Source organism: Sminthopsis crassicaudata, chromosome 2, assembly GCF_048593235.1.
Source record: "Sminthopsis crassicaudata isolate SCR6 chromosome 2, ASM4859323v1, whole genome shotgun sequence".
Classification (NCBI taxonomy): domain Eukaryota; kingdom Metazoa; phylum Chordata; class Mammalia; order Dasyuromorphia; family Dasyuridae; genus Sminthopsis; species Sminthopsis crassicaudata.
Window position 1 is genome coordinate 542,150,307 of NC_133618.1, and position 26,054 is coordinate 542,176,360.

Sequence of the window (26,054 nt, forward strand, 5' to 3'; positions counted from 1 at the left end):
CTATCTCAAGTCATTTAGTTTCCACTTATCTAGGCAAAATGTCAGTGCTAAGAATAGATCTCAATTCTGATTGAAATTTATAAATCATTTCTTTTGAAAATCACAGTTCTTACACCAGGGGTTCTCAAACTATGGCCTGAGGGCCAGATGTGGCCTACCGGATTATGGCAAATGGGCTGACGATTGGAGACAGAGTGAGTTTTTGTTTTCACCATAGTCTGGCCCTCCCACAGTCTGAAGGATAGTGAACTGGCCCCTTATTTAAAAAGTTTGAGGACCACTGCCTTACACCAACCAGGAAGACATCTGCTCTTAATAGTACCTTTCTAGAGCAGCCCTTCTTTTTTCTAGAAATTCTGCAGAAGAAGAATCTTCTTTCCCAACTTTCACTTTAGTCATTCCTGGAGTAGAATGTGAAAAAAACAATAAACAAGCATGCAATAGGATAAGTTAGTGACAAAGCCAATTGGGCAGAACAATAAATAATAATAATAATAATGTAACACTTCAACAAGACATCCCAAAAGCATAACTATGCAATCAAGCATAATTAAAACACCAATTTTTCCTTTAAAGGTTGGATGTTAAAGTGACTCCTTTACTAGGCTGAATACATCAAGAACAAGGACTGACTTTTATGTTCCATAACCTGAACCTTTTAAAAGTAATATTAAGCTACACCAGCTTATCCCACAGGGCAAATGTTAAATATTATCTTTATCTACTTTACTTCAGTCTAGGAGTATGGCAAATTATGCAATTCCTGATCTCTAATGGTATCTAAAAAGCAAAATTCCTGGTTCTCTTCTAGCCTTTGATAATGTCATAGACAAATCCTGGAATTTGAGGTCAAAATCTTCAAACACTCCCAAATAAAAAGAACAAATACATGTTGAATACATTGTTCAAATGATTTCTAAGAAATCACTGAAGACGCCCTTTCACCTAGAAGGAAGCTGTGATGTTGCTAAAAGCAGTATCTGTATACATAAAGTAATTATTTCTTTAAAAATAAAAATAAAATTTCCTCTGAAAAAGGGAGATGATGATAGGCATTATATAAATCTTGTTGTTGAAGTTGTTATATGCATAGGAAAAAAACCAACAAAAGTAGAAGGTCACAGGCTACAAACTCACCTATTAAGCTCTTCTCTGGAGGAGGAGGAACAATAAATCCATTCTGTGAGTGTTTCTCTGAAAGTTTCTCATAGAGTCCCAAAAAATCACTAAATCTTCTTTTCACTGAAAATTGCTTACTTCTAAACATTGGCAAACTGGTCTTGGGGATAAAAACAAGATAAGATGAAAATGAGAAATTAATTATGCAAATTTCCAAATTGCTTATTTTAGAGAAAACCTTTGTCTAAGGAAACAAATGCCCAATTCCAACTTAGAGATCAAATTCAAAGGCCGTCTAATCATACTCATCCATTGTCTCTTGATTAAAAAGATATTAATTCCTAGTGTCAAAGAAGTAATACCAAAGGAAAGAGGGAAAGAGATGAAGAACTTAAAAATATCTAGAAAACGAACACACACACACACACACACACACACACACACACACACACACTCTCTCTCTCTCTCTCTCTCTCTCTCTCTCTCTCTCTCTCTCTCTCTCTCTGCTTCCTCTCTTCCCATCTTGTGGTCTCCCAAACATGCATGAAGTCAGTATGAAGTCAAATTTATATGAAAAGACTAGAGTCCATTGGGATACAAAAGGAAAGATGTCAGTTTCCTCTGTGACATTTGTGACATTAAAATGGGTTGCTGCATTAGTTTGGTAAGGTCCACCCAAAGTCTCAGAAATACTGACACTCTCAAAGAGGCAATTAGGTGGTACAATGGATAAAGTGCCAGGCCTAGATAAGGAAGACATCTTCCTGAACTTAAATCTATCCCCAAACACTTACTATCTGTATGACCCTGAGCAAGTCACTTAATCCTGTTTGCCTCAGTATTCTGATCAGTAAAATGAGTTGGAGAAATAAATGGCAAATAGCTTTAATATCAGCCAAGAAAACACAATATGGAGTCATAAAGAATTGGACACAACTGAAATTAAAGAACAATTCAATTTTTTTTTTTTTTTTTTGGCTGAGGCAATTGGGGTTAAGTGACTTGCCCAGGGTCATAGGAAGTGTTAAGTATCTGAGTTTAGATTTGAACTCAGGTCCTCCTGACTTCAGAGCTGGTGTTCTATCCACTTCGCCATCCAGCTGTTCCCCAGAACAATTCAATTCTAACATTCAAATAAACTTCATTTCAAACTTTGCATTAAGTTCCCAGATCTCAGAGAAAATTTGATAAGGAGTACCTAGGGGAGCTATTGGAGTATAAAAGTTGGCTCCATTTTGTATCAGGGAGAAGAAAAAAACAGTAAGGAAATTAAGGGGTTTCTAAGCAGCCAAATCAACATTTCCATATACAATGGAAATTTCCCAACCACATTTACTATGAGAACATATATCTACTAAAAGTATGAATCAGACTGTCTCAGACTCACCTGTGTTGTAACTTTGTAGGCCACATATGCATTCATCCCATCTCCTACAGAAGAACCACAGAGGAAACCAAAGTCAGTTTTGTGACCAGTCTAACATTTAAAGTGCTCTAGATCTATGTTATTTCAATTTGAAACTGGAAGCCATAGAAGCTTTGTTCTAACAAAGACCTTTGGGGGGAGAGAGAGAGGGAGGGAAATAATGCAGATCTGAAAATAAAAGAGAATTAAACAACAACAACAATAAAAGATACTTCCTATGCTATAAAGTTTAACAAAGCCTCCTAGAAACAGAATTCCATTTTGCCTTAGGACTTGTACACACATGTCATAGCGGATGCTGGGCCTGTTCCAGTTTGATGGAAGACAATAGATTCAGCTTTTTTGTTCTGAATCCAGGCCTTATTTATACTCCAAGATCTGCATTGGACTTTAACAATCAATTGGTTGTTGCCCTGCCAATATTTGGGCTGGTTACACACATCTGCCCAAAATGAAACAATTTGCCGCCTGTATCAAAAATAAGGAGAAGGAAGCAACGGAAGTAAAAGGAAACAAGTGGTTCTACCCTTAGTCCAACTTTATGGAAGGTCTTCTTTTTCAGATATTTGTCTCAGTTCTCTCCATTGATGCTATAATACACTGACCTCTCTGATTTATGAAGTTTGCCCAGAGCAAGAGAAGATTTTTCTGACAGACTAATGTCATACAAATCTCCCTTTAGTAGGGAGACTACTACAAGAAGGGTAGGGGGGAGGGTGTCATTTTTCTCAAAAAGCCTTTGACTGCTGAATGATTTGAGATTCAAGAGACTGGTATTCTCTGAAAAAGAGATCTGACCTGGTTCATTTGGACATATAAAGGAACCATTGACAATGTGAACACAGAAAAAACATATATTAGAATCTAGGCAGACACAGTTCCAGTCCTGAATTGGGTTCTATTTTTATTTATTTATTTATTTTGCCCACCAGAGGTTTTAGTTTCTCTCTCTCCATACCAAAAAGGAAAATCTAGTTAACAAAGAGATACAGTGATCTGAGCTCCTAAATCAATGATGAAAGGGGATGGAGAATGAAACACTTGTCCTAGATAAGAAAGAGGAATTGTCTCAGTTTGATCTCAAAGTAAATGACCAGATGTGACAATTTTTTGTCAAATATACTCAAAAATTAGTGAAGAAAAACAAGTTAGCTTTCTTTTCCCTTTTTTTAACCTTTATAATTCCTTAGAAATAATCTCTATTCCTCACTAATTTTTTCTTTAGGCTAACTGGACAAAGAATTAAGACAAAGTATTCTAATCCTACATCTGCTATCCACAATTTTTGCAGATTGTTATTGAAATCCTAGGCATTTCATTTTATGCATTTTGGAGATGTCGATAGGTTTCATGAAACTTCAAAAAGGGTCCATGCCACAAAAAAATTTAAGATCCCTTCATCTAGGACCCAAAACTAGGTTTTAACTGGTCTAAATCTATACTCCTGTCAAAATGACTACAGGCTATTCATATATATATCCCAAATGACCAAAAATTCTTAGTGTGTCTATACAAATTTCATGAAAACAAAATATTATAGATTATAAAGAGCTGAAGAGAAGTAAAGCTACTAACAGCTTTCTTTGAATTTTGTTTGCTTTATTAGTACACACATAACATGCGAGAAGAAACAGAACATCTCCCAAAAAGGAAGAGGGGGAAACTTTAGGAAATTGCACATCATAAATATTATTTACCTGTGTTGGTTCCCAAATATTTTACAATAATTAAAACAAGATGTCTACAAGGCTGCAGAAGATGAGAGAGGGAATTTTGGGGGAACAATTCTAATTTATTTAGTTATCAAATATGAGAAATGAGAAGCAAAAATTGGATAAACAAACAAAATAAACAGCCTAAGGTGTTCCAGTGAAGATTAGACCTCAGATTCTAAAAAAGTCTTGAGTAGCTGCTTTCTGAGAAATAATAGTACTAGAAATCAAAGACCCACTACATATGAGCTTAATTAGTTGCTAGAAGGAGAGTGATAAAAGGATAAGATCTATTGGATCCTATAGAGCAGTGGTCCTCAAACTTTTTAAATAGGGGGCTAGTTCACTGTCCCTCAGACTGTTGGAGGGCCGGACTATAGTAAAAACAAAACCTCACACTCAGCCCATTTGCCATAACCTGGCGGGCAACATAAACATCCTCAGCGGCTGTATCTGGCCCACAGGCCATAGTTTGAGAACCCATGATATAGAGTATAACACATAACATATCCTAGACTTCAGACTTCTTCCCTAACAGTGTTCTTCCTACTAAACATTTAAAAAAATGCCATTGCCTCTGCCTTTTTAATAATAGTTAATTCACAGTGACCTATAGAGATTGGAAATATGGGTATGCATGTGTCCTTTTTCTTTACAGCTCCCCTTAACTCCTTCAAAACCTGAGTCCAGTACCAATGAGTTCATCTAATTTTCAGTAGTATATATTTTATGTACTTGGGGTAATTTCATTTGAGGACAAAGTAGGATGCTGGACTATCTAACCAAGTGTTAGATTAGAAATGTTTACATGGTTCCATTAGAAATAGGGTTGGCTCAATATTTTTTGTCCACTAATGGTCAGTTTAGCATTTTGAAGAAAAAAAAAAAGCAGAGTGATAGTTAAAATGCTATATATGTGCCCTGTTCTGCTCCCCTGCCCTCAATTAACCCATATTTCTAATCTCTATAAATGTCTGCAGATGTTCAGAGAGGTTAAGTGAAAATTTCTAAAAATTTTAGCAATTGAATACTAGTTTTCTAGGTGTCATTTTATTTTCTCTCTGCCACTCTGTCTCTACCAGTTATTCTTTCAGAGGTTTTATGCTTCTCTGCTGATCACAAACTTAAAGCAATGTGAAAAAAAGAGAAGTATCTACTTTTCCAGTTATGAATGAGCCCTCAAATACTACACCATAGCCAGGGGGAACTTAATTCTGAACAAAATATTATATCTGGCTTTTTCTCCAGGGGACTGAGAAAATCTAACCTGATCACATATCCACCTTGATGCACCTGTTCCTTATTCATAAGATGAAGACATATCCATAGCACAGTAATGGGAGTAAATACTCTACAACAGAAGTGTAAAGCTCAAATAGAATGAGAAAAAGGAGAAGGAACACATTAAACCATGAGGAAAGGGGCCCTTTGAACTGCTCTTCTTAGTTTTAAGTCATCATATTATCTATTTTTTTTTAATTGCATTTTTTTATTTTATTAAATATTTCCCAATTACATTTTAATATGGTTGGGATGCAGTGTAGAGTATTATGGTCTCATGTTTGATACATTTGGTCTACAATATTTGGGGGTACTCACCTATCTTTTCTGGATCTGTTATGCAAATTGTGAGATCAAACTGGTCCTCCTGTTCTTCTTCCTCCAGCTTTTTTGGAAAAAAAAAATCATGAGGGTTAAAATGCAAAAGAATTTTACCTTGTATTTATATTGAGTGCTAAATAGGGGCAGCTAGGTGGTGCAGTGGATAGAGCACCAGCCCTGAAGTCAGGAGGACTTGAGTTCAAATCTGGTCTCAGATACTTTACACTTCCTAGCTGTGTGACCCTAGGCAAGTCACCTAACTTCAATTGTCTCAGCAAAAAAAAAAGAAAGTGCTAAATAGATTTCTCTCATATTATTAAACTGTATCCTTTTTCAAAAATACTTTGATGAAACCAAAAAAGGATTCAAAATAAAACAATTAAAGTGCCTAAATCCCACCTACCAATCCCAGGTGCTAATTATTACTGTGCAAAAAAAAAAAAAAAAAAAAAAAAAAAAAAAAAAAAGCCATTATATTGACACTTGGCAAATATACCTTCTTGCTGAAACTAGAACTTATACTGAACTCTCTTGCTGAACATTAACTATATGAGCCTTCATTAGAGTCACAGAAAATTTGTCAAAAAATCCTCTTGATCTAGATTAATAGCAGCTCATTCTATAATTCAACAAGTCCAAACTCTTACCTCCTCATAGTTCTTTGGCTGTGACTTGCATGAAGAATTTGTGACTTCTTGCGGAGAAAATGAAGGAGGTGCTTTGGCCAACTCATCCTTCTGGTGGTTATGCGTACTATCCAGAGACAGCTCTACCGTGGCATCTACAAATAGATCAATGCATCCAATCACTGCACCCCTCACTGCTAAAGTGACAGATCCAATTCTAAGAGAATTCTATAAGAAAGAATCGCCAGAGCTCTTTACTGCTAATGCTTAGGGATTCTATGTGCTCAAAAAGCTATAGTAGAAAGCAGAAAGTAGGGGTAATAGTCACTCTAGTTATGGCTTCCTGAAGCAATATCACAATATTACAACATTAAGTTGTCATGAAGCAAAAGCTGATCATCTTAGCCACTGAAGATGTCTAAGTCCACAACCATGCTCCAAATCTCATGTGTATATCTCATGTATATCCATAGTCAGGGCCTACACACAGACATACAAACACACTAAGTTAATTACTAGAAGCTTGGTTAAGTGGTCTCTAAACTCATATTTAGCTATTTACAAGCAGACAGATATTGGTAGTGAAACAGAAAAGTATAAAAATGAGATAAGAACTCAAAAAACATAGCAGCCTGGAGCCATTGTATAAAATGACAAATAGCTTCATCCACTTCACAGGTTTTGAGAATATCTTCATAATACTACTTCATAATTCAAAGTATAATCTATTTTAAGAGGCTAGAAATGTAATATATTTTAGGAATATTTCTACCCCAAAAAATAAAAATTAAAGAACTATGAGCTTCCCTTTGTGCTTCAAGGGAAAAAAGCCTTAACTATCAAAATTAATTTACCCACTAACTCTTTATTCCCAATCCCTTTTAATTCTAGTGGCTTCTCTCTGTTAATTCCTATTTATCCTACATATAGCTGTTCATATTTATATATTTTTGTAGCCATTTTACATACATACATACATATACATACATATACATACATATATATACACACATATATACATATATACATATATACATATATATATATATATATACATATATACATATACATATATATATATATATATATATATATATATATATATATATATATATATATATATATATATATATATATATATAAAATATATATATATGTATATATGTGTGTATATATATATGTGTATTTATATGGGGGGAGGCTCAGTGGATAGTGTCAGGTCTGGAGTTAAGATTCATCTTCCTGAAATCAAAATTGGTCTCAGACACTCACTAGCTGTGTGACCCTGCACAAGTCACTGTTTCCCTCAATTCTTCATCAGTAAAATAACCTGGAGAAGGAAACAACAAACCACTTCAGTTATCTTTGCCAAAAAAATCCCAAATGGAACTTGGAATTGAGTGGATGCCCATAAGTTGGGGAATGGCTAGGTAAGTTACAGTATATGAATGAAATGGAACATTATTGCTTTATAAAAATGACAAACAGGATAATTTCAGGAAAGCCTGGAAAGACTGACACAAACTGATGCTAAGTGAAATGAACAGAACCAGGAGAACATCATACACAACAAGATTATGTGATGATCAACTGTGATGGACTTGGTTCTTCTCAACAATGTGGTTATTCAAGGTAATTCCAATAAACTTGAAATGGAAAATGCCATCCACATGGAGACTGAATATGAATCAGAGCATAATATTTTCAACTTTTTTGTTTCTTTCTTTTTCATGTTTTTTCCCCTTTTGGTCTGATTGCATAACATGACAAATGTAGAAAGATATTTACAAGAATTTTGACATTTTTAATCTATATCAGATTGCTTGCTGTCTTAGGGAGAGGGGAAGGGAGGAGAGAAAAATTTGGAACATAAAGTCTTACAAAAATCAATGTTGAAAACTATCTTTACATATATTTTGAAAAAACAAAATTCTATTGGAAATTTAAAAATAGAAAAAAGAAAATTCCAAATTGGGTCATGAAGAATCAGATGCTACTGAAGTAACTAAACAAAAATAATATACTTGTTTGTTGTCTCCCCCCTTAAACTGCAAATTTCATGATGGCAGGGACTGTCTTGAGTCTCTTTTTGTTTCCCCAACACTTAGCACTGTTTCTGGCAAATAGCTGGCTTTTAATAATTTTTTTCCCATTTGATTAATTGATTCTGGATAGCTTAAATATGATATGGAGAGAATCAAATAGAACAAGTCTTGTTTAAGCCCTGCTTTTGATAAATAATGACTGTTATGCATACCCTTTGATCCAAGCAATACTATTACTAAGTCTATATCCTAAAAAAGATTTTAAAAAGAAAAAGAAAAAGGATACATATGTACAAAAAAATTTGCAGCAGTTCTTTTCTGGGGGCAAAGAATTGGAAACTGAGTAATAAACCATGGTTTTGTGTTTATGATGGAATACTGTTGTGCTATAATTAATGATGGGCAGGATGCTTTCAGAAGAACGTGGAAAGACTTCCATAAGCTGATGTAAAGTGAAATGTACTGTGTGCAAAGTAACAGCAATATTGTAAGATGATCAACTGTGAATGACTAACTTCTCTCAGCAATACAATGATCCAAGACAACTCTGAGAAAGAACCAATGGTATCTGAGTTCAGTACTGAAAAAGTACTTTTTTTTTTTTACTTTATTTTTCTTGAGTTTTTTGGGGGAGAGGGCTTATTTTCTTTCACAACATTATTATGGTAATGTTTTGCATGTTTTTGCATGCATGAGAATGCGTGCTTGCATTTTCAATGGGGTTGGGAATGAAGAGGATGGAAGGGAAAGAATCTGAAACTCAAAGTTTTAGAAATGAATGTTAAAAATTGTTTTTAAACATATAATTGGGGAACTAAAATACTAAATAAATAATGGTTGTATGCCATTTCACTTTTTAATGCCTCAAATATCTCTTTAAGATAAATTACAGAGCAATCAACAATCTGCAATAAGAGATCTCACTGGAAGCATTAATAAAATCAAAGATCGAGGATGTATGTGTACACAGACATATGAGAGTATGTATGTATAAATACACACTGTAGGCTCAAACTTAAAGGACTGAGAGTTTTAGGTAACTAAAATGAATCTATTTAGAACTAGAATAAAAGGACTAAAAAATCCAGAATCCAAACAAAGTAAATACTCTGTATATCAACATATCTAGATATTTCCATTAATGACTGTTTAGTCACTTACTTGAGTAGCTGCTATTCTCTTCCAGTCTTTATAAATAAATCAAAGAAAAAGTTCTCTTATGGCCTAGGACAGAACTGCTTTTCAATTGGTGCTAAAAAGAAAGCAGGGTCAGCTAAGTGATCTAGTAGTTAGAGCACCAGCCCTGAAATCAGGAGGATCTGAGTTCAAATCTGGTCTCAGACACTTAACACTTCCTAGCTGTGTGACCTTGGGCAAGTCATTAAACCCCATTGCAAGAGAGAGAGAGAGAGAGAGAGAGAGAGAGAGAGAGAGAGAGAGAGAGAGAGAGAGAGAGAGAGAGAGAGAGAGAGAAAGCACTAGGATACTGTAGTTTTAGTTTTAGCCAGTAGCTCAAATAATAAGATAATAAGCACACAGTATTTAGGCCATTTAATATGGATCATATTTACAAATAAGATTGTAATCTGTGGTGAAAGTTGTTAAAAAAACATCCTTCAGATTCACAAGAAACTAAATCTTATTTGTAAGGGAGGGAAGGAGAAAATATACAAAATAAGTCCCAACAGAATCAACTACTGAGGAAAGAAAAAAAAAAAATTACACAAAGACAGAATAATTTGGGCATTAAAGAATGCCAGGAACAAATAATCTACCTGTAACAAGTTTGGGTCTTTAGTATACTCTGCCTCAGCCTGTTTAAATTCTAACTCAACATATAAATATGAATTTGGAAATACTATTAATTCAACACTTTTAGCTTTTTAGTGCATTGCCCAGAAGCTTTATAATTTGCTATAAATTTCTAGTCTATTTGAAAAACTAGAAACCCAAGAATAATAATAGTTTTCCTTTTTATTAGTTTGAAAAAAAATGCTTATAAAAACCTTCAGAAATCTTTCAGAAATCCTGGCAACAAACACTAAGTGGAAAGAACAGTATCAAAGGATTCACTTACATTTCAAAATTACCATCATAAAATGCTACCTACATCCAAAGAAAAGACTATAGAGTCTGAATGCAGATTGTAGCATATGATGTTCACTCCCCCTCCCTTATGATTTTTTCACTTTTGTTCTGATTCTTCTTTCACAACATGACTAATGTGGAAATATGTTTAATATGATTAAACAATATAAACTAGATCAGACTGCTTGCCATACTGGAGAGGGTGGGGGGAAAAAAGGAAATCAAAATCTTATAAATGTTGAAAATGATCTTTATATGTAATTGGAAAAAATAAAATACTATTACTATTATGAGAAAAAAAACCATCATCATAGATGCTGAAAAAATTAGTAGACTTCTATACTTATATAAACTTTTAGGATTTTACTTTAGGTATTCCCTTTTTTGAGTTTTAAGAATTATTGTCTATTTTAATTTAGCTTATTATATCACAGTCAGTCAAAAGTGTATGTTTAATAAAGGTCTGTCTACACTTCCACACAGATGGAAGTTAATGAATAAAATCCAAAAAGATTCTATGTTTTCTTATACAATAATATCATATAAATAGCTTAGACTCAAAGCCAAGAAAGTTAAGCATTTTTTTCTCCACTGAGTTTCATAGGAAATAATAACAAAAGTTATTAACATTTTTCACTTCTCCCTCAAGAGCATTTTAAGTTCCATAAGGGAAATGATTTAGAGAATTCTTTAAAAATCCGGGTAGAGATTCTAATATAACTTTAAATCTCTGATGATTTTCTTTCCTTCTTCCTATTCATTAAATGTGGGTATTCCCTAAGATTTAGCTCATAGTATTCAGTTCTTTTCTCTCCATATGATCTCTTCCTTAAAGACTTAATAACTTTGCCTCTACTTGGAAGTGATAATACTCACATCAATATCACCTTTCCTGAACTTTTAAAAGTTTTGCTCCCATATTTTTATTGGCTGAACATTTTCTATTTTGATAATTAATCCATTCAATTTCAATTTCTCTCTAAATAGGTGATATACCTAACTCTTCTTCCCTAAATCAGCTTTACCTTCACATGCAATTTCTGGTAAGGGTTTCAGTTTCCCATCCAGGATAAAAATCTTGTTATTTTTCAATCTTTATTCCTCCTAGTCCTTAAGATGCCAGTCACCAAATCTTGTCAATTCTTTCTTATCATTTGTCTTTTTCTTTTATAATAAATATCACTTTCTAACTTAGTTTCATAGTTTACATTTAGACTAATGCAAAAGACTACTTATTAATCTTCCTGCCTTCTAGCCTTTTCCTATCCAATTTATCCTGTATTCCTATCATTTAGCATTTCATATTCTTACATATTGTCCTTATAACATTGTAAGCAATCTGAAAGTATGGAATTTTAAAGTTACTGAACTTACAAATTGCTATGCTCAACAAATAGTGAGGGTACCAAAATGCTTGGTTCAGTTCTGAGCTGATAAGACTTTAAGGACACCGTGTATTGTTTTAATGTAATTCAAGTCAGAAGTTTGTAAGGAAGACAAGGCCAAAATAGCTTTCAGTGTGGTAGCCTGAAAGAGTTCACACTTACCTGCAAAAAGGTCTTGCTGATCCTGGTCTAGCTCTTCATGGACTCCATTCTCTTTGGAGTTGCTAGTGATTGGTGGAGGGGATGCTTTCTTCACTGACAGGGATTTACTCTAAAAGCAAAGAAACAGTTTGAGTAAATATTTCCATTAGGAACAGAACTGATATACTGAGAAGGTAGGATACCCAAATGCTTAAAATAACTTTCCCTAATATCTCTAAGGCTTTTTAGGAGACCAGCTGCATCATCATTAAGATGGCCAAACTTTTTATCTCCAACAAAATAAGCAATTCTTATAAAACAGCCATCACTGTTGCTATATTTGTGGCTCCTAATTTCCTAACACACTCAACTTGAAACTTTCTAACTGTATATGCCAATACAATGGCTTTACCTAGAGATCCTTTTCACAAAAATATCCAGATATATTTCTCGAACTTGGCCTACTGACAGTCTATGAAAGAACACTGGCTCATCTGACTAAGTAGGAATGTTGTAGTTTTATATCCAGCACAGTTTCTATATCTTGGCTTCTCTTCCTAGTGGGCACATTTTTATCCATGGTCTTTATTCAAGAGACAAAGTGACTGGTACAACAAGGCTGTGGTGTATCCTTAAAATACTTTCAAAGTGAACAAAGCTGTATTGTTTAGATGATGAACAGAGAACTAGAAATTTTACTTCAAAAGCTGGCAATACTGTGTTACAAGGCTTTGAAGTTAAACAGTTTGAATCACTGACAAGACTTATTGGGTCATCCATTGTTCAAGAACTCTTTGAAAAAATCTGAGGGAATTTTGTTCTGAAAAGTTAGAATGGTCCACTTTTCAGAGAACAATCACTGGACTTTCTATATTTGGTTTAGAAACACCACATCTTTAATATCACCTAATAGGGACAGACAACTGCATTTATTTAACCTTGCACTACTTTTACATGTTCTATGATAATAAAAAAGGACATTCTAGTCACTTAACTGGTGACTGTGACCAACCAATACACACACAGAAATTTAAAAATTATTTGGCCCCTCCCCTCTAGGAGGGACTGTTGTCCAGAAGGACAATGATGCTAAGAGAGCAGTGTAATAAGGTAGAACACTGAACCTGAGATCAGGAGACTTGAACACCAATCCTTCTGTCACATGTAGCGCACAGATCCTGGGAAAAGTCACAATCTTTGATCCTTAGCTTTCTCAACCTGCCAAATACTGATAATACTTGAACTATTTACCTCACAAGGCGGCTATGAGAAAAGTTCTCTGGAAAATCTCAAAGTACTTTATAAATGTGGGTCACTATTATACAAAAAGATAAAAAAGTCACACAGCAGAACACAGGGAACAAAGCACACTTGGTAAATACTGTAATTAATGACATCTGGAATAAGTTGAGGACTAACTGTATTTTAAAGTAGCAACTGAGGAAGGAAAGATACAGGAAAGAACTAATAATGACATTTTTGGTCTTATTCAATGACAATGACTTCTCCATACATACGGTAAAAGGAGTAACTTTGGAAAAATATAGCCCAAGTAACAATTTTATGAGATCTGGTTAATATATAGTCCACTATTACTAGCTTCCATCTATATAACAAAAGGATAACACAAGATGCATGTTATTATTAAGGAATACAGCACAATAAAAACACCACAAAACAGCAATCTGAGAAAGATTTAGAGAAATAATGGAAGTTTTATGACCAACCTAAAACCTAATTCTTATGATCTCAAATTACTACTTGTTACATTAATAAAACCAGTTTTCCTAGATATATTATTTAAGGACTAAGGTAAATTTCCAAAGGACAGCTTTAGAATGTTTAAGCTTAAAAATAAAGAAAAAAATGCAATGTTTAAAGCCTTTCTTTGTATTACAGAGAGGGAAAAAAGGCACCAATGACTGAAGTAGGCCATGTCAGATGTGTTAGAAACTGTTCTTTTAGCTCTTTGGGGGGGCTTCTTTTCAGGATAGGGACTTTAAAATGTAAAACCAGAAGGGTCTGTGTTCACACTCAGGAAACCTGACAAATTACCTAAAGAAATAGTCTACTAAAACTGAATTCTTCAAAGACCATTCCTAAGTGTCTATCTGCAGAGCACTAAAAGAGATAGAAAAGGTCCCTGCCCTCATGGAGCTTACATTCTGGAAGTGGATACATAAATAATCAAGATCTAAATGCATCAGAAAAAAAAGTAAGTAAAAAACAACTGATGGGGTGGGGAGCATAACAGGAGAGGACATGCTTGCGGGTGATCCTCTGGGATATATGAATTTAAGAAAAGCAATTTTTCCTTTATGGAGTTATAACAAGGCTGGACAGATTGATATACTACAATTCCAATATTCTTCTGCCTTGATTTTGTCAATTCTGTAATTCTAACAGTTATTTCTTTTATGCTATATGTGGCCATTTTGGAATTTAGAACTAGAATGATTAAGGATTTAAAACTGGAAGATATATCATCTAGTCTAATTCACTTACTTTTACAAATTAGGAAACAGAATGGAAGAAATAGTGATTCACATTTACAAACTTAGTAAATACCAATGCCAGAATGTGAATCCAGATGTTCATGCCAAATGTAGTGCCCTACTGTACTGTTTCTCCTCTCCCTCATACTCCCATAACCCATTTACTAAATCAAATGGGCAAATACATGTAACCTTATGCAATTTGGGGTGGGAGCGAGAAGAAAGGTTGATTCTGGGTTGTATTTTCAACAATCTAACTCCCATTTGAAGACATCCCTCCCAGAAGAAATCCTTTTACAGAATACAAGTATTCTGTAGCTTACAGTATTGCCTGGGACACTGACAGGTAAAAGACAGTCCGGTGTAACAGATAACATATGCATCAGTAGGAGAACTTTAATTCAGGTGATCCATTATACTAGACTAACTTCCAATCTGGTCATTATACATTAAAATAGTAAATAAAATAATTCTCATTTCACTGAGAATTTCTCAATAAATAACTCTTGAATGTTTAAAGATAGTGCCAAGTCAGCAGAATTTCCTTCCATGGGAAGACTTTTCTGTTCAAGAAAGATGAACATTTATTATAAAAATGTTACTTTTTCGTGTGTGCAGATTAGCTGTTCTTAACTAAGGAGCAACAAGCAAGGGTTGACTGAATCACCTGGTAGTACAATAATATGCAATGGAAAGAATCATAACAACATAGACTTTTGAGGATATTAGAAACTTGAGAAGTCATTCTGTCCAATCCTTTAATTTTACATTTTTTTTTGGATGTTAGCTAAATCAGATTTTAATGAAACTGTACCACTATGGTAATTGGCATAAAATTGCCAAAGAATAGGAGAGAATAAAAATCAAATAAAAAGAGTCTAGTCAGCTGTCAGCCAACAAGAAATCATTAAGGATCTACTATATATCAGGTACTGTATTAAGTGCTGGGGATTCAAAGAGAGGCAAAAACAGGGTCCTTGCCATCAGGGAGCTCATATTCTTAGGGAAGAAGACAACAAGCAAACAATTAAGGACCTAAGATATATACAGAGTAAATTGAGGGAAACTTAAGAGGGAAGAAATTTATGTGGAAAGACAGGGAAAGATCTCCTGCATAAGGAGAATTTAACTGCGTCCTGAAAGAGGCTAAGGAAGCCAGGAGGTGGAATTAACAAAAGAACACTCCAGGAAAAGGGACAAGTAAAAAAGCAGGCATCCTAGAGATGAAATGCTGCATGCAAGGAATAACAAAAAGCTCAATGTATCTAGAATGTTAGTAGAAACAGCCAGATGGTGCAGTGCCTAGAGCCCCAGCCCTGGAGTCATGAGGACCAGTGTTCAAATCCGAACTCAGACACTTAACACTTTGGTCATGTGACCCTGGGTAAGTCACTTTACCTCGATTGCCTCAACAAAAACAAACAAAAAAGAAGAGTGGAAAGGTAAGGAGGGACACATTAAGGAAGGTTTTAAATACCAAATAGCATGGAGATCACTGATGAGGGGAAGTGAGGTTTGTGGCAGTTGAGATGGGCTGAAATAAGGAGACACTGAAGGCAGAGAGATGAACCAGAAGCCTTCTGAAACAGTTCAGATGATAGCTGTGAGAATGGAGAAAATAAGATATTTATGTTTCAAAAGTAGAGACAACAAGAGCTGGCAACAGAATGAATAAGTGGGGTATGTAAGGAGACTAGTAGCCTGGGTGAGGGTCCTGAAGAGGAAGAGAAGGGAGAGGATTTTTGGAGAAAAACTCTCTCTCTGCTTTAGATATGCTGCATTTTAGATACTTGCAATATCTACAGGCCAGCTGCAGACGTTCAAAAGGTAAATGGTGAAGGGAAAACAGAGCTCAGGACAGCGCTGGGGGCTTGTTACACAGATGAGAACCATCTAGGTAGCCATTACTGGACCAATAGAGTTGGTGAGTCACAAAGCAGACTGCACAGCAGGAGGGAGAGGCTGAGGACGATGGAGAAGACCCAGCAAAGAGACCCAGGGCAGTCACAACAGAGGGAGAGTCAGGAGAGCACTGCGCACAAACCTAGCAAAGAGAATCTGGAGGAAGAAATAGGGACTAAAAACTGGAAGAAAGATGACGACTGGGAAGGCCATTAGATTTGGCAATGAAGAGATCACAGGCAACTTTGGAGAAAGCAGTTTCAGTTGCAAGATGAGATCTGAAGCAAGATCATAGAAGAGTTAGAAGCAAAGGAAAGCAGAAAGAGATGCACCCCCATGAACATAGGCAGGAAGGGGAGGAAAGAGAGGATGGCAGGGTCAAGTGCAAACTTCCTAACATCGGGAGACTGGTTTGGAGAGAGTAGCTAGGAAGAGATTCAAGATTAAAGAGAAAGGAAAGATGAGAAAAGACAGTAGGGGATAGAATAAAGGGTGCAAGAATGTGAGAGGGAGGAAGAAAAAGATATGAGAGTGATGTAAGATAAGGAAGAGGAAAGGAGAGTTCTCTTGGTTAATGGCATCGATTTTGGGGGTAAAGAATAAGTTCCTCAGCTGAGAGAGTGGGAGGACTAAGAGGATGAAAAGGTTGGAAACAGTCTCTGTGGTAAACAAGATAATAAACTGATGAAGTATAAAAGGACTGAGCATCTATATCAAAGGACCCAATTGATGTAAATAAATTGTTAACCCAGTCAACAATTTTGTGATTTTCTCTAACTCCTCTTAGTAGCACATAAATGGGAAAGAGGAAGAGTAAAGAAGTTAAAGGGAATAATCAAGAGTTGGGGTTTATCAAGGTATGACTGACAATAGGTTATGGAAGGGCAAGGGATTAAAGCAGGATCTCTTAAAGTGGGCTCCACAGACTCATAAGGGATTTCAGGGGGTCTAAGAACTTGGATAGAAAAATTTACATTTCCACATAAGTAGTTTTCATTGTACTTTATGCACTTAAAAACATTTACCACATTACCAAAGGAGGCCATGACGCCAGTAAAGAGTTCCAGAATTAGAGTATAGAAGATATCATAGAGCTGAACTGATTCACCAAGAGGTTGAGACAGGGACAATAGCCTATAAAAGAAAGCAAAATTGGAGGGACTAGAGATAATCTAAGGATGAAGAACTGATTCAAAGGTCATAAGGAATAAAGATATAAATGGTAAAGGATTATGATCAGATCAAAGAATTTTAGAATTTAAGAAACACTTATGGATGATAGCAAAAAAAAAAAAAGTAGAGAGCATGGGAATTAAGTAGATGAGGAACTAGCAAATTGGACTACATATTGACATGTTGATGTAGCCCAATATGAAAGTAGGAGTTGCAATGAAGAGAAAGACTGTGAGCCAGGCAATGACCTCAATGAGGAAGAAAGAACATTCTCCTGTTACACTAAGAATGGAACCTGTAACGAATCACTCACAGTCCAAGTATTCACTTGAGCCTTACAGCATTACATTTTGGCTACAGAATGAATACTAATGTCTCCCAAACGATAAGCACCCCAAAGAAAAAGACCTACTCTATTGAGCCACTTTATAAGAATTTCAAGTTAACCCTTCTCTCATCTTTCCTCTCCTTTGGCTCCTCAGGTCACTGCAAACTAAAAGAAACAAAAAACAACAAAAAATACTCCCAAGCCTTTTTACTTTATTATCAGACTTCTTAAAATTTTTGGAAGTGGTTCACACCCTATGTCTTCACTTCTTCACCAACTGTTCTCTTTAAAGCCCTAGTAACTTGGCTTCTACTTAAGAACATTTCACTCACACTACTTTCTGAAAATCACTGAAACCCCTTCTAATCATCAAATCCAATGGCTTTATCTATTCTCAATCTCTAATTCCTTTGTAGGAGTTAACACATTTGAATTCTTCCATGTAAAGGATATTTATTCCCTTGGCTCCTGGAACAATAATTCTTTGGTTCTAACTGCAAGTGAAAGGTTCTGTTTTTGGACCTTCATTACTCTTTAAATTCTTTGTTGGTAATCTAATCCCCATGACTTCAACTATTACCTCTAATGACTTTGAATACATTCTTCAACAACAATATTATGAAGAAAAAGAACTCTGAAAAATTAGAATTCCAATCAATGCTATGGTAAATCATGAATACAGAGGAATGAACACACAATACCTCACTCACTTTCTGCCAGAAATGATGGAGTAATGAAATGCACAATACAGCAAAACTTTTTGGGCATGTCTAATATGAGAATGTTTTGCTGGAAAATGTGTGGTTTTATGAAGGTTTAATTTTTCATTAAGAAAAAAAAAAACACCCATTCAGGGGGCAGTAGAAATAGATAATTGCTTATATATAATAATACAGTAGTACAATACAATAGTATTATATCTAAAATAAAAGTGGATATACCTTCATTTAAAAAGTCTTTATTGCTAAAAATTGCTAATCATCTGAGCAATCAGTGAGTCATAATCTTTTTTGCAGATGGAGAGTCTTGCCTCCATGTTGATAGATGCTGATTGATCAGAGTGATGGTTGCTGAAGACTAGGTAGCTGGGGCAGTTTCCTAAAACAAGAGAACAGTTGCCACACTGATTGACTCTTCCTTTTATTTGAATACACAAAAGTGTCTCAGGGAATAGGGAAGCATAAGGAGAGGGAGAAAGATGGAGTAATAGCTGATAAGCAGAGCAGTTAGAATACCTATAACATTTATAGATTAAGTTCACTGTCTTACATGGTCACAGTTTGCGGTGCCCCAAAACCATCACAACAGTAACATTAAAGATCACTGATCACAGATCACCACAACAGATATAATAATGAAAAAGTCTGAAATATTGCATTACCATAATGTGACAGAGACATGATGTGAGCGCATGATGTTGGAAAAATGCTTACAGATTTGCACAATATAGGATTGCCACAATCAATTTAAGCAATATCTGTTTAGTACAATAAAATGAAACATGCCTGTATTGACTCTTCCTTTCCCCTCCCTTTTTAGTGACTAGAAGGTTGTGCCTAGAGTTAGGAAGACTAAATTCAAATCTGACCTTAGCCATTTCCTCAAAGGTAAAATGGGAATCATAAAAGCAGAATTGTTGTGAGGGTTGTATTCATAAAGCATTTTTCAAATCTTAAAATACTGATCAGCAGAGTAGTTAAAATACATATAACATTTATAGATTAAGTTCACTGACTTACATGGCCACAGTTTGTGGTGCTCCAAAACTATTACAATAGTAACATTAATGATCACTGATCATAGATCACCATAACAGATATTATAATATCCTGTCAGTTCAACCTCTACAACAGATCATATTCATCCCCTCCTTGCTTTTTATTACAATAACCCTAGCGTGAATTCAGGTAATCTCCAACATGGACAACTGTCAATAGCCTTCTAAAGGTTTTGGTTATTTCTTTCTTCTCCAATCCATCTGCTGTTTAGCTCATTTCTCCTTATGCATGTCTCTGATCACATCATTTCTACACTCAAAAATCTTCAGTGGTTTCTTAATGCCTTCTGAACGAAATTCAAATTTCTTTGTTTAGCATTATCATATTGCCTCCAGCTGTATCTTATATATATGATATATTGCTCTCCATAATATTCTATATTCAAGATAAACTGGCCTGCTCCATTCCTGGAACATTGTTTGTACTTTTTTACCCAAATGCCTTTGTTCTCAATGTTTCTTATGCGTGGAATTTACTCCCTTCTCACCTTTAATATATTTCTATCCATTTATTGAGACCCTCCCTTCACCAGTATCATTGCTTTTTTTCCTCTAGTCTCACATTAACATTTTGTTTTGTATTTTTCTACTAACTTTAGCATAAAATAATATCTTTATATTATATCTATTAATCGGTCATCAATTAGCATGGACTAAGGGTTGGGGATACAAAAAGAGGCAAAGAACAGCTCCAGTGCTTGAAGAGATCACAATCGAATGAGGGAGATAACATACAAAGCAAATATGTACAAACAGGTTATATACAAGATAAATAAGTAATAATAAACAGAAGGAAGGCACTAGAATTAAGAAAAAGCTTCCTACCAAAGGTGATAAACCATAAAAGCAAGTAGGGACTCTATCACATATAAACTTTGTATATCCCACAGCACCTAGCAAAATCTATTTTTTCCATTATTCCTAGTTTAAAAAGTAATGCCAAATAGAGTGGGAGGATACAATGTTTTTATTAATGATAATTCAAGCCTGTCAAAAGGAAGAATTCCCAAGTCTCAGGGCCTGTCTAGCTAAAAACAGGCCTGAATTATCACAGTAATGTACAAAAGTATTTTATATGATTAAGGCCATAATCAACACATAGTATCTAAGTGAAAACAATAATTAATAAAAGCAGCCTAGGGAGGATAAAGATGGATTAAAAAAGAAAAACTTGGTATAAAAATTAAGCAATAAATAGTATCAGTGTTATATTAATTTAATATTTATAATAATTATGTAGTGTTCATGGTGATTTTCTGGAGATCTTTGGGGAAGCCTTCTTTTCAGTTGAGTAATCACCACAAGAATAGCCAGGTGTTAAAGTCCAAAAGTCTTTATTGTCTCCTTCTCCAGGTGCTCTGCTAGCTTTCTCTTGACTTTCAGAGGGGACTTGGTTTCAGTGGAGAAGTGCAGCAGGAGGCCAGGCCAGCCCTGGTGCTGATGAAGATGGAATGAATCTCTCTCCTTAGTTCCCAGAACTTGAGCTCCCACCTCCAGTCCTCTGTCTTCTCTGGCTCTCACTCTGGCTGAGTTTGTCCCACTTTATATGCTCTCTTATAATTACATTATCATAGGTGTGAATATTGTAGAACTATATTAAGTACTGAACTAGAGAACAATTAATCACCATGCTAAACTAGATAACCATTGTCTTTATCAATTCCACTGACTTAACACCTTCTAAGAATCCTTGTTTCAGAGTTCTGGCCCATAACATAATTACATTAAAAGATAACTTGTCTCATGGTAACAGTATACTAATTATAAATTCATATTGTATTTGATTGTTTATACCTCTGTATAAGAGGTAAAATATGCTCAGAGTACCTTGCTTAAACAAATTCAAGTAATCAAATAAACAATTACCAATATTTTTTTAAAAGCAGTCAAATTTTCAGGAGGTGGCCCTGTGTGTACAAATCCACATCCACATCCAAATAGAATGAGAAATTCCTATTCCTAATACATGGAATGAGAAAATATATTCTGAATATGACAAAATAGTCAGAAGTATTTCTAAAAGTAAGTTCTGCTTTGAAGTCCAATATGCTTAAAATTTATCAGAATGTGAGCTTCAGGAAGGTTTTGAATCAATTGGTTTAAATTCTTTATCCTTAAACAAAACTTAAGCAGAATGAAAAGACACCAATTTAAACTATAGTTTTTTGATCCCCTACTTAAAAGGAAAAGTTTTTCTACTCCTTTAAAGAAGTGAGATTTCAGTCCAAAATAGTTCATCTTATTGCCTTTATGAGCCAGAGTTTATTTTTTCAATTTGTTTTTAAGTGAATAAAAATCTATTTTATCTGTAAACATCTATTGAGGGGAAAAAAAAAAGAAAGAAAACAAAACCCAAATCCTTTTTAACAAATATGCATAGTCAAAAACAAACAAACAAACAAACAAATGCCTGTACTGTGTGTCAATAATTACTTTTTTTTTTTTTTTTTTTTGAGGCTGAGGTTAAGTGACTTGCCCAGGGTCACACAGCTAGGAAGTCTTAAGTGTCTGAGACCAGATTTGAACTCAGGTCCTCCTGAATTCAAGGCTGGTGCTCTATCCACTGCGCCACCCAGCTGCCCCCTACTTTTTTTAGTCAATAAAAATCTGCTTTGTAAATTAGCCATGTCTAGGAGAAACAAAAATGCATTAGAATCTGTACTCTTGAATCTAACATCATCATTTCATCCTAAATCCTCTGGAATAATGGTTGGTCACTGTATCTATCAGTTAAGTCTTTCAAAGTTTATTATCTATAAAATATTGCTATTATTGTATCATCGATTATTCTGGTTTTGCTCAATTCACTTTGCATCAAGTCATTTAAATCTTTCCTGAAACATTCCCCTTCATCATTTCTTATAGCCCAATAGAATTCCATCATATTCATATGCCATAATTTGTTCAACTATTGCTCAATTTGTGGGCCCTTCTCTTTGTCCCTATGTAAAGAGATGCCATAAATATTTTTGTACATATGAGTTCTTTTCCTCTTGGATCTCTTTGGGTAATAAAACCTAATAGAAGTATTGACGGGTCAAAAGATATGCAAAGTTTTACAACTTTGCATGCACAATTTCAAATTGCTGCTGTGATTACCTGTTGACACTTTTCAGAACTGCTCGCCTAGTTCACAGTATCACCAAGGGAGTATTAGTGTACTTGTTCTGTGGGCCAATTATTTTAAAAAGTGGTTCTATTGATAATTCTGCTGGCAAGTTCAAGTACTTATTCTATAAATTAGAGAACAATCAAATCAAGCTATAAAGATAAGCATTCAGATTAGTTATAATAGATGATCGTGAATCTTTGCATAATATGTAGTCAGAATTACTTTAGATTGGGAAGAAGCCTGAGAGATATTATAATTCAACCTCTTTATAACTTTATAAATAAGGAAATTAAAGCCTGAAGGTTACATACTTAATTCTGGGGCAGTTGGTGATACACTAGATAAAAGCACTGGGCTGGAATCCACTCAGGCCTGAGATCTTTACTAGTTATATGAACATAGGCAGGTGACTTAATCTGTTTGCTTTAGTTTTCTCAACTATTTTCTTGGGCTGTGTAGTGAGAATCCAATGAGATAATATTTGCAAAGTCTGTCAGTATGATGCCTGCTAATTATTATCATTGTTATAATTATTATTACTTCACTTAAACTTACAAAGTCTATTTAGTTTCTTTAAAATGACTATAAGTGTTATGAAAATACTCTTTCCATTACATTATTCTAACTTTATTACTCAAAAGATTGAAACTGAATAGACACTCTGAGGGAGTTTTCTTTGCATATGGAAGCATGGATGCAAATTGCTGCCCACTGGAATACTCTTGAATCACTTAGGTCCAGAAAGACTTCAGAATAACATTCTTTTAACTTCTCAAACTCAATAATTCTGGCAATTCTGGCACTTATAGAGCCTTGGATATGACTCAAATGCCATTTGGTGGTTTGGACATTTTTTACTACATCCAAGATACTTTGAAAGGAAGGACACTTCAAAATTTTCATTTTATAGAATCACAGAATATTCCGGCTGAAAGGAATCTCAGATATAACCTATTCAACCCATATCGGAAAAGGATCCCAACTACAATAAATGGTCATTCAGCCATCAATGAGGGAAGCCCAGTGTCTGCCAGAACGCTCATTTACTCTTTAGAGAATTTTAACTATTAGGAATATTTGCATATTTGTAGCTATTCTCTAAGGAGAGGCTCCAGACATGCAAATCTGTAGACAGCAGGTCTGTCCCTGATCTGGTCCTCCCCACTGCTGTCAAGAGCTCTCTGGGAATCTGAAGTGTTTTCCAACAACAGCAACTCAAGCCCCAGCAATCTGTGGGTAGGCTGAGCCAATATAACAAAAATGACAATTCTGCCTAAATTAATCTATTTATTCAGCAAAAGGCCAATAAACTACCAAAAAAAATTTTATAGAGTTAGAAAAAAAATAATTTAGAAGTACAATAAGTAAAAAATATCAAGGGAATCAATGAAAAAAGGGCAGGTAGCCTAGCCATACCAGAACTCAAACTATTATGAAGTGATAATCATCAAAACTTATCTGGTACTGACTAAGAAATAGAGTGGTAATTAGATACATAAAACATGATAGTAAATGATTATGGTTTAGAATTTGATAAATCTAAGCTTTTGGGACAAAAACTCATTTTTTGACAAAAGCTATTGGGAAAACTAGAAAACACTGTGGCAAAAATTAGGTCTCATAACCACATTCCAAGATAAGGCTACATGATTTAGACATAAAAAAGTCATATCATAAGCAAATTGGCAGGGCATGGAAGTTTACCTGTCAAAATCTACTGATAAAAGAATATACAACTAAATAAAATCTATAGAGCATTATGAAATGTAAAATGGATAATTTTGATTATATAAAATTTAAGTTTTTCACAGATAAAACCAATTCAAATAAAATTAGAAGGAAAGCAAAAAACCAGGAGGGAATTTTTACAGGAAATACTTCTATTAAAGATTTTCTTAAATATATAGGGAACTGAGTCAAATTTATAAGAATGAGTCATTCTCCAAAAAATAAATGGTCAAAAGATATGAATAGACAGTTTTCAGATAAAGAAGTAATCTATAGTCATATGAAAAAAAATGTTGTAAATAAATCACTATGGATTGGAGAAATACAAATTAAAACAACTGTGAAGATAACTGTATAAATATGCATACATATATTGGACTACCTGACACCTAGGGGAGGAAGTGAGGGAAAAGAGGGGAAAATTTGGAATAAAAGGTTACATAAAGGTCAATGTTGGAAAAATTATCCATGCATATGCTTTGTAAATAAAAAGTTTTAATAATTTTTTTAAAAGTGTGTTACAGGGCAAATATAACTCTTGCTTTTGAACCTTGGGTAGGCCAATAGGAATATGAAAATTTTAAAAAAGCTGATATAAGAAATCAGAGCAAATATTAACCCAGTATCTTAGTTTGCCTTATAAAATTAAAAAAAAAAATGTTATGTGCAATGAAACAAATAATACAATAATCTCTTGCCCTGAGTCACTATATATTTTTGTTTATTTTCGTATCCTTAGGTTTTAACACCATGTGTGGTTCAATGTAAATGCTTATTAAATAATTTTTGACTAAAAGAAACAAAACAAACAACTGTGAGATCCCACTTTACACCCATCAGATTGGCTAATAAGGCTTGATGTAAAAGATAGGATTTTAGTTGAGACCTGAAAGAAGTTGGGACAACCAGAAATAGAGGGACATGGTGGAAATGATACGAGAAATAATAAAGTATCAAACTGAGCAGAGGTTGCAAGCCTGGGGCACTGGGAGGATGGTGGTACCCTACACAATAATAGGGAAATATGGAAGAAAGGAGAATTTAGCAGAGGGGGGGAAGGGGGAGAGGGACAGGACAATGAATTCAGTTTTGAAGATGTGTTACTTTAAAATGTCTGAGATGTGTAATAGCCAGCTGGAGATGCTGATCTGGGAGTTAGGAGAGTGGGTAAGGTTAGATAAGCAGCTCTTAGAATAAGTGAGAGGAAAAGAGGTAGAGGCACCAGCTGCCAATCTCAAGAAGTTCAGCTACAAAGGAAGAAGATGAGGAATAATGGCCAGTAAGGATGAATGGATCAATTTTTTTAAGGCAGTAGACATGAAGAGAATGAACTTTTGTGAGAAAGTGGGAATAATCAAGGGGGCAAGCTAGTTAGCTCGAGAAAAATGGGATGGA

General features: G+C 34.7%; 1 protein-coding gene across 1 annotated transcript in view; it reads right to left on the bottom strand.

Moving 5' to 3' along the window:
• SNX1 (sorting nexin 1) overlaps positions 1 to 26,054 on the bottom strand; it is a 53,841-nt gene that overhangs the window by 16,993 nt on the left and 10,794 nt on the right. The window contains exons 2-7 of the mRNA XM_074294859.1: positions 12,166 to 12,274; positions 6,507 to 6,640; positions 5,857 to 5,923; positions 2,507 to 2,550; positions 1,138 to 1,279; positions 323 to 401 (exon numbers count right to left, since the gene is read on the bottom strand). Coding sequence (XP_074150960.1) covers positions 323 to 401; positions 1,138 to 1,279; positions 2,507 to 2,550; positions 5,857 to 5,923; positions 6,507 to 6,640; positions 12,166 to 12,274 — 575 coding nt within the window. The remainder of the gene's footprint in view (positions 1 to 322; positions 402 to 1,137; positions 1,280 to 2,506; positions 2,551 to 5,856; positions 5,924 to 6,506; positions 6,641 to 12,165; positions 12,275 to 26,054) is intronic.